Source organism: Dipteris shenzhenensis, chromosome 6 (genome assembly GCF_047967505.1).
Source record: "Dipteris shenzhenensis isolate YYH24624 ecotype China chromosome 6, Dip_SZ_1.0, whole genome shotgun sequence".
NCBI classification, from domain to species: domain Eukaryota; kingdom Viridiplantae; phylum Streptophyta; class Polypodiopsida; order Gleicheniales; family Dipteridaceae; genus Dipteris; species Dipteris shenzhenensis.
The window spans coordinates 57,559,900-57,574,364 of record NC_141601.1 but is presented as its reverse complement, the minus strand read 5'-3'; the positions used below and the strand labels follow the sequence as shown (position 1 = coordinate 57,574,364).

General features: G+C 47.3%; 1 protein-coding gene across 4 annotated transcripts in view; it reads left to right on the top strand.

Annotated features, from left to right (window-relative positions):
- LOC147901405 (glycerol-3-phosphate acyltransferase 9-like) overlaps window positions 1-14,465 on the top strand; it is an 89,019-nt gene that overhangs the window by 11,731 nt on the left and 62,823 nt on the right. For all 4 annotated transcript variants that reach the window (XM_087375535.1, XM_087375539.1, XM_087375534.1 and 1 more), the window contains one exon: window positions 11,580-11,679. In XM_087375535.1, coding sequence (XP_087231661.1) covers window positions 11,580-11,679 — 100 coding nt within the window. The remainder of the gene's footprint in view (window positions 1-11,579; window positions 11,680-14,465) is intronic.

Sequence of the window (14,465 nt, the reverse complement as noted above, 5' to 3'; positions counted from 1 at the left end):
CAAATCATTGCTCAGGTGTTGTGCATATTTGAAGCCAAGTGTTGGCTGTAAGTTGATGCACTTTTGGATGCCTATTGAGCAAGAGTTTGCTATTGCATTGTGAGCCATTGTTTGGCTGAGATACATGCTGATTTTTTGGGGCAGAAGCACATTGCATTTGAGCCAGTGTTTGGCTGTGGTTGAGGAGAACTTTTTTGGGGCAGAAATATAGTGCTCGACTGCAAATTGTATCCCGGAAGGGATTGAGGTTTGAGTAGAAATTTTGGGGCAGATTTACTGCTATTTCAGAGTAGCCACTGTCAGTGAATGACATTCTAGTGATTGCATAGCAGTCAGCGGTCTTTCAGTTGTCCATTTGCTGTCTTTTCCTTTGCAGGTACAGTTGCCTTTATTCTTGAGCTAGCATCATGTCTCTTTCAGAGAATTTTGGGACCATGACTGAGGCCGACAAGTTGGATGGCCCAAACTATGCTTTGTGGTCCTTTACACTCAAGAATATCTTGCTTGGAAAGGGCTTATGGGACATTGTGAATGGTGATGAGGGTAGACTTGTTGGATCTAGCACGAGTGCATCACCCACTTTTGGCACTACCACTCAAGCTTCTACTATCGCTCCCATGGAGGATCAAAAGAGGTTTGATCGTAGGGATGCCTAAGCATTGTCTTTGATTGCATTGTCTACGAAGACACACATTAAGTCCACTATCACGTCTTGCAAGACTTCAAAGGCAGCTTGGGATAGAGTGAAAAGTATGTGGAATGTGAAGAATGAAGCAAGAAGCATTGCTTTGAATAATAAGCTCAATAACTTGTTCATGCATGAAGGTCAAACTATTTCAGGTCATATTGCAAAGATTACTGACATTCGGGATGAACTCGCATCAACTATTGATGAGGATATAGAAGACAAGAAATTAGTCTCTATCACCCTCAATAGTATGGCACCCTCATATGATACGTTTGTTACTTCCTTGACTTTTATGCTCAAGGTTGTTCCACTCAGTTTTGAGGAGTTAGTTGGCTTGCTCTTACAGGAAGAAATGCGGACTTCCAATTCAGCCCGTTCGAGTGAGCAAGCACTTGTCACTCATGGACAGGGTAAATTTCAGACAAAGAGCAGCCATGCTTATCAGCCCAAGGAGGGGAATGCAAACACAAGTGCATGGAATCCAGATAAAGGCACAAGGTGAAGAAAGGCAAATGCAATTATTGCAAGAAGCTTGGTCATTACATTGTAGAGTGCCAGAAAAGGATTGCCAATGAGAAAAAGAGGCAAGGCACAAGTAGTAATTATGTGGCACCAACTGAAAATGCCAATGCTTCACCATCTCATGCAAACTTTGCACAAGAGGGAAATGATCATGTGTTTATTACAGCTTTGGTGCGAGGGGGGATTTAGTTGCACATGATGCTTCTCTTGCTTCATTTGGGGATTCTTCATTTGTTGCCATAGATACTTGGTATCTAGATAGTGGTGCATCGAAGCACATGACTCACAAGAAAGAGTGATTTGAAGAAATCAAACCTGTTTATGGCAGACATGTTGCTTGTGCCAATAATGCAACTCAGGACATCGCAAGAGTGGGAGATGCTCCCATCCTTCTGGATTTAGGAAAGAAAAAGTATAACTGTGATGTCTGGTATGTTCTTGACTTGAGGAAAAATCTTGTTTTAGTTCCATCCATGGCCCATGATTAGCACATGCTTATGGAATTACAGGAAGATCAATGCACGATCAAGGATCCAAAGAAAGGGTATGAGATTGTGGCTACAGGTTCATAGGAGGCTAGCATGGGTCTTTACAAGCTTGGTGCTCAGCCCTATAATCAGCATGCTATGGCTATCTCTTGTGTTACTCAAGGTGATTTATGGCATGTCAGGTTTGGTTATGCGCATCACAGAGCTTTGGCATATTTGCATAATCATAATATGGTTGAAGGATTGCCAAAATTACAGCAGCTCACTCAAGAGGTGTGTGAAGCTTGTGCTCTTGGAAAGTTACTCCCCTACCATTCCAAAAGGATGGTCCAGGTTCAGTAAGAACACAAAGGGTCTTGCAGATTGTGCATAGTGATGTTTGTGGACCAATGAATGTCGCAACACATAGAGGGTATCTATATTTTGTCACATTCATTGATGATTATTCATGGTTCACTTGGCTCTTTCTCATGAAAAGCAAATCTGAAGTGTTCAATTGGTTTAAGGAGTTCAAAGCATTGGCTGAGAACCAAACCAATTCCAGAATTGGAACACTTAAATTCTGACAATGGGGGAGAGTATACTTCACATGCTTTTGAAGGGTACTTGAAAGAGCATGGGATAAAGTATCACAAAACAATGCCATACACGCCTCAGCATAATCCAATTGCAGTAAGGAAGAATAGGACTCTCATGGAGATGACACGGTGTATGCTGAAATTTAAGAGAACGTCAAAAGCATTTTGGGGTGAAGCAATTGTTACAGCCACATATATTCAGAATCGCCGCCCTACACAAGCATTGGTTGATAAGACGCCTTTTGAGGCATTTTATGGGTACAAGCCCAACGTGAATCACTTCAGAGTGTTTGGGTCTGTTGCATATGCTTTTGTACCGGCTGAAAATCGATCCAAGCTTGATGATAAAAGCATTAAATGCATCTTTGTGCGGTATAGCATTGAAAGATGAGGCTCTAGGCTTTATGATCTAGCCACAGTAAAGTAATCATAAGAAGGGATGTTTTGTTTGTAGAAAGAAAGAAAGAAACAAAATTTATTAGAGTCTTCGGAAGACCGATGGGTCTATGAGACTGAAAAAAAACCTGATACAAATCACAGTAAGGGTGGAGCTACTAAAACGAGCATCATCACCCGTGCTGAATCCTAAGTCTGATCATACATAATCAAATACATCTGGGTGTGACAATTAAAAAAGAAAAAAGACTAGAGTGGAGCGGAATCCTCCGTATGTCATGTCGCCCTGGCTGGTGCGTAGCAGGTGATGGGACGCTGGCGTTCGTCAAGGGGTGCCGTGCATCTCGGTCTCCTAGACGAGGCTCGACACATAACCAGAGCCACCGTGACTCCCGTGGGACGTATCCTGGGTCTAAACAATGACGGGAGGTCCCCCAGAGTGATCTGTGTGTCCCCTTGATGTCTCGTGTGTCGTGTGCGGTCATCGGGTCGGGGTCTCTGTCACGTCTGCGGCTAGAGACCGGACGATCAATGTCACTCGATGGGAAGAACTCTGTGATCCTGCTCTGAGAGGTGTCTGATGATGTGGCCAAGCCCCGTCGCCTGAGTAAGTACTCTTTGTGTCGGATCACCTTGTGAATGAAGGCCGCGAGGCATCTCTGATCTGGGTAGGCGAGGAATCTGGAAAGGAGCACGGAGCCGTCTCTGAAGAGACAGTGGCAGCAACCTCGGATCTCGTAGTACACTGGGCACCTGAAAATAAAATGCTCCTCCGACTCAACCTCCTGACAGTCGCACAATATGCAAATGTGATGCTCCCTAGGGATCCCCTCTGCTTTGCCGCTCTCTATGCGGAGGCGGTGTGATGATACCCGAAATTGTCTAATGGAGATCTGTAGTGAGTGGGGCATATGAAGCACAGTGTACCCCGGTGGTGTGATGAATCTCTCCTCCGAAACACGAAGCCAGTAATCTCTGTAGAAACTCAGCTTCACTAGAAGCTCCCTCGGCTCCAACCAGGTCCTAAAGGTGTGTAGCTGCAGGAGATCCTCTCGAATGACCTGGGTGGTGTGTGGCCCGATCGGGATGGTGGGTGGGAGTATTGGAGGGGCATCTAAACTGTACTGAAAAGGAGGTATCCTATCGATGTGAAACCCTAGTCTCACAAACCATGTGTGAGTCTGTGCATACCAGCATCGCTCGTCTCCCTCTGCTGCCAACCTCATGGAGGAATCGAGAGCCAACCATGGCAACCTCTATCCCCCTGATGTGCGATCCCCATATGATCTAACCCGGTGTAGATATGTGATGGTCTGAAAGGCTACATCTAGCTGGAGTGGAGAAGCACCAAACTCAGCCTGAATGATGTGATGTGGTACAGATGGTTTCCCCAAGATCATCCGCGAGAGCATGAGGATCTGCAGGCGCTCCACCCGTGTCCACTCTATCTCTGACATGTTAGGTCACTGGCAAGGGCTGCCATATATACCGGTTGGTCGGACCAAGGAGTTGAAGAGAAGAGCCTTGGTCCAAGGGTCCTGGAAGTGGGAGTGGAAGCATTGACTCTCTAGCTGAGCCAGTGAGGCGTATCCCCTACTCAGTCTAGCCTGCATCGCTGGTCTCATCGTGAAGATCGGGCCGGAGAAGATGAACCCCAAGTAAGTGTATGAGGATACGATCTTAACTGGTGACCCACCGAAAGTGAACGGCTTTCGTTGCATGTTTGCTCGAGAGGTGTTAAAGATCATGACCTTGGTCTTGCCAAGGTTGACCTCCAAATCATGGGATAAACAAAAAACGTGCAGTGCATCCAGGTGTCGCTGGAGCCCCTTGGGTGTGGACACCAAGAGTGCCACGTCATCTACATAAAGATGAATCTTGATGATGATCTCGGCAAGTGAGCAACCGGTGCCTCCGGAAGCCCCCATGAAAGTCTCAAGCTCATCGATGTAGAGGCCAAACATGGTTGGTGATAAGGGACAACCCTGTTTGACCCGTATGGTACTCAAGCTCTCATCTGTCCAACCTGCGCTTGTCCGAACTCGGCCTGAGACTCTCTCATAAAGTGCCATGACTGCCCAGATGATCTCCTAGTCAAATCCCAGTGTCTGTAGGCGTGTGATGAGACGAGCTCGAGGTACTGTGTCAAAGGCTTTGCGAAAATCCACAAAGCAGCAACATATCCTCTCCTTCCGTGATCTGGCCTCCTCAATGACACTCCTGAGTGTGAGTATGTGATCCATAGTCCCATGGTCTCGTTTGAAACCGGCCTGATCCTCATCTCTGAGCCCTCTCATCTCTGTGAACAGGCTGACCGACACATCCAATACAGCCGCATAGATCTTGGACATCACATGTCTAATCATGATAGTCCTGTAGTTACTCGGGTCCATGGAATCCCCTGCCTTGTGGATGGGGATGATGGTGTTAAGTGTCCAAGTGCAGGGGAAGCCAAGGCAAACAGCGTCATTGAATAGCTTTGCTAGGATCGGGGCTAACGTGTCGATCCCATATGCAAGAAACTCAATGCATAGCCCCTTGTGATCCTTAGCTCTCGGCCATTGTGCAGTTTCAATGTCACGTCCTTGACTCCCCCTTTGGTGAACAACGTGCAAGCGGTGGGGCGAGGTGTGTGTATGAGATTTGGAGTGGGCTGGTATGGGACATCATAAAGATGGTGTGCATACGTGTGCCAGACTCTCGTGTCGGTGAGGGGTGATGGAGACCTACGCTTAAGGAATCTCCGCAAAAAATCCTTGGAGTTGTTGCTGTACAAGATGTTCAGTAGCAGCTCCTTATTTCGACGAAGAAATGCCTGCTTCTTCTGACGTACGAGACGTCGATACTTGCATACCGTGTCTGGTGTGTTCGGGAGGTGACATCTGATTTCAAGTCGGAGTTGTCGGTGATAAGCCTTGCACTCCGCATCCTACCAGTTGTTGCAGGGTACAGAACCAAGAGGTGGTGAGTGGGCCGTGTGGTGTGGGGAAAGATATGGAGGGCAGCCTCGTGGAGTGTGCGACTAATCAAGGCAGCACGGTCCTCTATGAGTGGTATGTGATCGATGTAGGTTAGGAGTCTGTTTAGGCGTCGGTCTCCCAAAGACTTTAATAAACTTTCTTTCTTTCTTTCTTTCTCTTTCTACTCACAATAACTGAACTGAGATGAAATATGCACTCAAACACATGTGGAATTGTGGAGTGAGTGTGAGACTCTGAGGGAGGAATATGAAAGGGGCCTCAGAAGAGGAAATAACTAATTGAATATTTGTCTCCCCAAATAACGCTGAAACACAATGAAAGAATAAGAATTGTATGAAGAGAAGAACCCTCACTATAAAAGAGAAAAGAGACTATTGTATAGAGGGAAATACCCTCACTGTAGAGGTGGAACTGAGGGCTGCTGAGGGCAAACCCTATGTGCTACTGTATTGGACTGAACCGGATGACTAGACTGGTCTGAAGACTAACTGATGAGAGGCATCCTGGTCCTTAAGAACTATTGTATGCTGGCTGAAGGCTAGAGCACTGTAGGAGTGGGTGATGAAGTAGGAACAAGGGGCTACATTTTATTGGTCCCCTTGGGCCCTCAAACAGGCCCCCAACTAGAGGCTGACGTCATTGACCTTGTCTGTTGACGTCACCGACCTTGTTGACGTCACCGGAATACCATGTGGCAATCCGAGTCTGCTGACATGGCATGCTGATGTGACACTGCTGTCTACCGCCTGTGTGTACCTATGGCAGTCCACATGGCTACTCCACAAACTAGTTATGTGGCTGCCTACGTGGCAGCTTGCATGGTTGCTGCTGACGTGGAAGCCAACATGTCCATGGGCTGTGGATGCCCGTGAGACAACCGCAAGGTGGGCTTGAGCGTCTTTGAAGCGAAAGATGAGAGGTCAACCTAAGACCAAGGTCATGATCTTTAACACCTCTCGAGCAAACATGCAACGGAAGCAGTTCACTTTCGGTGGGTCACCAGCTGAGATGTATCCTCATACACTTACTTGGGGGTCATCTTCTCCGGCCCGATCTTCACGATGAGACCAGCAATGCAGGCCAGACTGAGTAGGGGATACGCCTCACTGGCTTGGCTAGAGAGACAATGCTTCCATTCCCACTTCCAGGACCCTCGGACCAAGGCTCTTCTCTTTGACTCCTTGGTCCGACCAGCCGGTATGTATGGCAGCCCTTGTTGGGGACCTGACATGTCAGAGATAGAGTGGACACGGGTGGAGCACCTGCAGATCCTCATGCTCTCACGGATGATCCGGGGGAAACCGTCTGTACCACATCACATCATTCAGGCCGAGTTTGGTGCTTCTCCACTCCAGCTAGATGCAGCCTTTCAGACCATCACATATCTACACCAGGTTAGATCATATGGGGACTGCACATCAGGGAGACAGAGGTTGCCATGGTTGGCTCTCGATTCCTCAATGAGGTTGGCAGCAGAGGGAGACGAGCGATGATGGTATGCACGGGCTCACAGATGGTTTGTGAGACTAGGGTTTCACATTGATAGGATACCTCCTTTTCAGTACAGTTTAGATGCTCCTCCGATACTCCCACCTACCATCCCGATCGGGCCACACACCAACCAGGTCATTTGAGAGGATCTCCTACAGCTACACACCTTTAGGACCTGGTTGGAGCCGAGGGAGCTTCTAGTGAAGCTGAGTTTCTACAGAGATTACTGTCTTCGTATTTCGGAGGAGGAATTCATCACACCACCGGGGTACACTGAGCTTCATATGCCTCACTCACTACGGATCTCCATCGGACAGTTTCGGGTATGATCACACCGCCTCCGCATAGAGAGCGGCAAAGCAGAGGGGATCCCTAGGGAGCATCGCTTATGCATATTGTGCAACTGTCAGGAGGTTTTTTCGGAGGAGCATTTTATTTTTAGGTGCCTAGTGTACTACGAGATCCAAGGTCGCTACCACTATCTCTTCAGAGATGGCTCCGGGCTCCTTTTCAGATTCCTCGCCTACCCAGATCAGAGATGCCTCGCGGCCTTCATTCACGAGGGGGTCTGACACAGAGAGTACTTACTCAGGCGACGGGGCTTGGCCACATCATCAGACACCTCTCAGAGCAAGATCACAGAGTTCTTCCCATCGAGTGACATTGATCGTCCAGTCTCTAGCCGCAGACGTGACAGAGACCCCGACCCGATGATCGTAGCACGACACACGAGACATCGAGGGGACACACAGATCACTCTGGTGGACCTCCCGTCATTGTTTAGACCCGGGATACGTCCCACGGGAGTCACGGTGGCTCTGGTCTTGCATCGAGCCTCGCGTAGGAGACCGAGACGCACGGCACCCCTTGACGGGTGCCAACGTCCCATCACCGGCTATGCACCAGCAAGGGTGACATGACATACGGAGGATTCCGCTCCGCTCGAGTCTTTTTCTTTTCATTGTTACATCCAGATGTATTTGATTATGTATGATGCTCGTTTTAGTAGCTCCACTCTTACTGTGATTTGTATCAGGTTTTCTTTCAGTCTCATAGACCCATCGCTCTTCCGAAGACTCTAATTAAATTTCTTTCTTTCTTTCTTTCTCGGTTGGAGTCGCATCCTATGCGCTAGGCCCCCTCGATCTCATGCTCCTAAACTCCCAGGGTGAAAGTGCGTCATCCATGGGGGTCGTAGCTGTGCAAGGAATGCCACATGCTCTGACAACAAGAGCCTAATGGCTCAGTTGCTCCAAAATGGTGGCCTTCATAGACTCCCCTTTTGCAACATCTGTTGGATGTGGTGGCATTCACCCTCATTTATATGGTCATGGTAAAGGAATTCAGGGGGATGCCCCACGAATATGGGGATGCCCCACGTTTTTTACACATGTACATGAGGGAGTTTGATCCCATAAGCACATGTGCCCCTAAGGAGACCTTGAATATATTGGACCGCTCAGCCATCCACAATAATCCCCTCCCGAGACTTTTTGGGGGTTGTGGAGCTTTGTGGATGGCTATGGGGCACATGTGCCCCTAAGGAGACCTTGAATATATTGGACCGCTCAGCCATCCACAATAATCCCCTCCCGAGACTTTTTGGGGGCTGTGGAGCTTTGTGGATGGCTATGGGGCAGGACTCGGGGACCCCACCGGGCTCATCTCGAAGTGACACTTGGCGCGTTTTGGTCGCTTAGATGGTATCAGAGCAAGGCGGCTGTCGCGTACGTTGACATGTGTTGGACTGCACCGTTTTTGGATCCCTAGACTTGTGTGCTGGTGTCACGATCTGGACAGGGGGCAACCAATGTGGCGTCGTCGTGATCCGTGGCACGATTTGGAGTGACATTATTGCGGCAAATGGTTGCTTGCACTGGCAGTTGTTTGTCGGCTGCGTGGTCTTTGAGGCACTTTGGGAAGCTTTGACTTGTTGACCATGCGCGGTTTGTCCAAGTGGCAATGTTTGTTGTGTGCTGGTCTTGATTTGGCCAATGCTTTGATTTGTGCTTCGGGGTTCCACACGGTGGTGTTGGATGTACATGGTCATGTTAAAGGAATTCAGGAGCGAGTTTGATGCCATAAGCACTTGTGCCCTTGAAGAGACCTTGAATATATTGGACCTCTTAGCCCTCCACAGTAATCCCCTCCTGAGACTTTTTGGGGGGCTGTGGAGCTGTGTGGGCAGCTATGGGGCGGGACTTGGGGACCCTGCACTCGGCTCACCTCCAGGTGACACTTGGTGCATTTGGTCGCTGACAACATCCACTCCATATGAAAGTCTCTACAATGGCTGACTGCATGGTGGCTATTTGTGCCTCCGCTGCCTCAATTGCTAGCCCACGGCTCGGGGCTGTCACCATGGTGGCCACCTCCTTACAGAGTTGTGATGTCTCTTGGCTCAGATCGTGGATGAGACGGTCCTGTTCTGCCTTTGGCCTGCGAAGGCGGTGTTTCTTCATGAGAAGATGGTCTTAAGAGTCCGATGGGATCGTGTGACCTTGAAGCTATGGATATGGTGTGAATGGGGGCGGGGGTGTATAATGATGAGGGGACTTCTGGAGTACGGGCATGGTGAGACCATCTGAGGAGGGGAAAGGTGGCTGGCTGAGGGGTAAGGGTGATAGAAAAGAGGCATATTGTGGTGGGCCATAGCGAGTCGCGGGCCAAGAGGAGCTGAACCACTCCGAACTATGATGATGATGATGCTGCAAAAATTTGGCATTGGCCCCAGTACTGTCACACCCAAACATTGTACTGCTGTCATCCTCCAAGGGTGGTGTAGAGGATGTCAATGGTGATGAAGGTGATTCTGAGGATGATGATGATGATGTAGAGGCTGATGTGGAATTCGAGGCTGCCTGGGAAAAGGCCTCGTTGGCTTCCTTGTGTGTGGCAGTGCTATCAACCTGTTGCGGTTGCTGCGTTTGTTCACATCATCGTTCATGAGTTGTTTTTGTTGCTTCTTCTCCTTCTCAAGTTTCTCTTTCTCCTTATCCCCTTTATCCCCTTTCGTCATTTCCCCTTCTATTCACTTTTCCTTTTTTTGCTTGGAAGAAAATATTCCCTTGCTGAAATTTCTGGAAGTAGGGAGGGCTACAGCCCTTCCTGCCTTGCATTGTCTGAGAGAGAATGGCCTGATGACCTATGGACTGAAGGGGGATCCTGCCCACAGTAACCCCGACACGCATAATTCCTGTGGATCTCCTTTGGTTTCTTGCTGTTTTTGCAGGGGCTGCAGAGGTCTGGGCTAGGTGCAAGCCTCCAGGGCTCCAGTGAGGGTTCAATCAGGTCCACGGGGTTGAGGGAGCAGCAGCCCACAGCCTGAGATATGCTTCGCCGCAGCAGGTGTAGGTGGTACACCTTTCTGCAGGCTAGGTGCAGGTCCTGAGGAGTGATGAGGGCTGGAGGGGGTCGTGGGGGGCCTGGAATAGCCAAGCGGGGGCTGCTAGGCCTGGAGCAGCCAGGCGGGATGCAAAAGATCAGGTCGGGATGGAAGAAAAGCAGGGGCGGGGTGGAGAGGAGCAGGGCGAGGTGCAGCAGCAGCAAGGCAGAGTGGAAAGAAGCAAGGTGGGGTGGAGAGGAGCAGGGCGGGGTGCAGCAACATCAAGGTGGGATGAAGAGGAGCAAGGCGGGGTGGAGAGGAGCAGGGTGAGGTGCAGCAGCAGCAAGGCAGAATGGAGAGGAGCAAAAGGCAGGATACTTGAGGGGGAAGACAGTTAGGATCCATGCCTATATTTACCAAAAAGCAGAGCATGAAGGGCAGCTAATAGCTCTAGTGGGCTAATGAAATGATAGCTGCATTGCAGAGGGTTTACTGGCAAAATGTCTTCCGGATGCCAAAAAGAGAAGACTGTCTAGATTGGTGATGCAGAGCCTCAGCCTCGTGCAAGTGGATACTAGAAGTCATTGTCAAGGTCTTGAATATGCAAAAAGCATTACTCTGTGGTGGCCTAGAGCAGTCTTTAGCTGCCTTGAATTGGCCAAGGGAGTGCAAGGGTTCCATGAATGTTTTGCATGTGACTCTTCTTCTAACTATTAGGCAGTACCAATATACTTGAGTGCTTTGATAGGCTACTGATGCGATGACAACTGACAAAATAGTTAAGTCTCGATATTGATAGGCATAAAAATGATTGGCCTACACTGATTGTATGATTTACAATAAAGGTTTGTATATGACCTCCAAGTAATTCGTTTTTAAGTTTGTGGTAGAATATTCTTGAGTCTGTACTTTTAATGTGTGCATTAAAATTTTGAACAATTTTCTTTTCTTTTTTTCTTTCACAGAGTGTTTTTTCCCTTGCAGATAGTGTTTCTTTTATAGGGGAGTTTTGTTTTTTCCTGACCATTTATACTTCACACTTGCCTTCTGCCATTTTCTAGATTTGTAGCATGTAGCTAACTGGTACATTTCTTATGATACTTGAGACAGGATGATACTACTTGCAGCAGGGTGGGTTGCCTTCCTGGGACTGTTCATACCTGTCCATTATGTATTAAAGGGGCATGATCATATTCGGCAGATGTTGGAGGTTGGTTAAAAGGTTTTGGTTGTGTGTTTGGGGAGTTGTCACTCCATGTCTGTTCCCATGGTGGTTGTCCTTTTCCTGTGTGATCCTTGTTTTCTGATAAGAAGCAGCAAGTAAGTGAGAAGACTAGATTAACAGTTGATGATGATTATTGTATTGTGTGACTGCAATAATGAGTTAAATAAGATGTATTGCCTTTTTATTCAATTATCTTTAATAAGTAATCTCTTAGTATGGTCTGTGGAGTGTCAGTAGACTGTCATTTAAAGGTTTTCAAGAGGTCAACTTAATCAAGGTATGTTTACTGCAGTATAGACTGCCATAGAAAGGGTTTTGATGATGTTGCTTAATATTTTGCAAAGGGTGTATTACCACGATGTGCACTTGCATTTATATAATGAGATGTTATGTTCATGGGCATACTCCAATGCAAGCTTGCAGGAGCAGGCGACAAAAATGGTCGGAAAAGTCAGAGTTGAATGTTGGCTAGTCTTTGGTGCAGTCAGGCATTGATTTTGACTTTGGGCAAACTGGTGCTTGGCTTCTGCGCAATGTTGACTTTGAGCAAACTGGTCCTTGGTCTTCTTTGACGTAGCCAACCTGGTTGACTTTTGGAGGGCAGCAGCTTATGCAAAAGTCTCCTTATTCAGTATCAAGCTTCCAGTAACAGCTGAACTTCAGGAGATCTCGCTTTACTGCCAGCCTGCAAGTAGCCTTTAGAGGGATTTCTCCTTCCTCACTTCTTCAGCGAGCTCTTCATTGAGGATCAACCCCTTGTTGTATTCAGCCTCATACATCGGATTCAGCCTCATACATTGGGTTCAGCCATCACCTTATCCCACATGTGATGAATGTTCATATGGCCTTGTCCTGGGGATTTGCGAGGAGTGAAGCAAAAGAGCCTTGCTGTGCACCATCACTTAGTTTAACACATCTGTGATTGCCAGGTATAAGTAATAAAGTTGTAGTTGGCATATTAATGTTCTATACTGTGAGCAATAATCTATGTGTATGTGTAGAACACATAGTAGGTCGAATGGATGCGCACAGGGCACCTCTCCATTTTGTTAGTCAGTCTTCACACTTCCAGACTATGTTGGTTAGCACGGGTAGCGTTCTGAGAGAAGGAAAGAAAGAAACTTTAGTTAACCGCTCTTCAACTTCTGACGATGATTATGATTGCTTTTGTTGTCTCCTCTTTCCCGATCCCCTGCAGACAAAATATCATCTATGGGACAAGAAGCATCTTACACAATTTGTCAAAAAGGTCCCCTCCGATGCAATCTACTGAACGAGACCTGTCACCTAGTGTTATAGGCAATGTGTCCATTTTTGCCAACTTGATAGAGGAGGAATTTTTTTCAGCACCACGAAAAGGATTTAAGTTTAGTCATATGCACAGAAATCATAACTGTCTCAGGATTGAGGTATGTGATGATTGAGGTAAATACATAACATCGTGAAGTAAGCATGATTAGGTTGTTTTCAGGAGTAACGTGCAAGAACCACCATGGATCTTGAATGAGAAGAGCTTTGTACATTTTGATGACAGTGGATGCTTGTTTTCTTCATGCAACTTTTAGGGAGATCATGTATGTGACTGCCACAAAGTCAGACACAGCTTTTTGAGGTTGTACTTGTAAGTCCGTTCATACTGTTTCCAAAGTAGCTGTCAATTATGGCATTCACTACTGTGAGATGCTCTTGACAATGGTCTCAGATCCTGATTGGTCTGAGACTAACGATGATAGGCTTGCTATGCTTTCAACATTAGAAGAAAGACTTTCCCATACGAGGAAAGGTAAAAAAGGTCTCCTCCTCAGGCAATCTGCCTAGTGTTTCAGGCGATGTGTGTCCATTAATAAAGGAGTAAGGTTTATGGTTATCATTTGCGCAGAATGCGTCATTGTCTCAGGATTGAGGTATGGGAGGACTGAGATAAAACACATCTTGAAGTAAGATTGATTAGGTCGTTTTAAAGAAGTAACATGCAAGATTGCTGGATCTTGAAGAACGTAAGTGCTCTGTACATTTTGATGGTGGTGGATGGTTGTTTTATTGATGCAACTTTTAGGCAGTCATATTTGTGACAGCTTTTGAGGTTAGACTTGTCAGTTATTTGCTGTCTGTCACTCTTCTTGAAACCTGTATCCACTTGCTTGGTAATTTTTATTTTGAATTTGTATTTATTTTAAAATATTAATGATAACATGCTTTGCAAAAGAAGGTAAATGTTTTCCTACAGTTCAGTTAGGTCATGGGGGTTAGGTCTAGCATTTGAGGGTGTACCCCCTTGCTTGGGGTTATGGGCATTAGTGACCCACAAGAGTGATGCCCTCTCCTTGAGAGGGACTTGAGAAAATCACACCCCACCTGAGTGCCCATTTCCGGGACCAATCGAATGCAGCCCAGCCCCCGCAAACTTGCCATCTTGGTGGGCTGGTCCTATAAAAGAAGCCAGCCCCTCCCTCATTTCACACATTCCCACGCCTTTTTCCTCCCCATCTTGATGCAGCCAGCCTCCGTTTCAGGCCCTCCTGGTGGTGCAGCAGGCTTTCTCTCTCCTCTGTCAGGCTTCTGTCTCTACAGCAGACTTTCTCTCTCTACAGGTTCCACTTTTTGAGTCATTCCTTGTATATAGCTCAACTTGGCATTCTTGTCTTGCAATTATGTTTATGTCCTCTCTCAAGAGTTTGAGCCCAAGTTTGTAAGGTGGATTGCACCTTGGTCTTGTATCTCCATTTGACCTAAAAGAGTTTGAAGAAAGGCGGGGGGCATCTTAGCCCCTC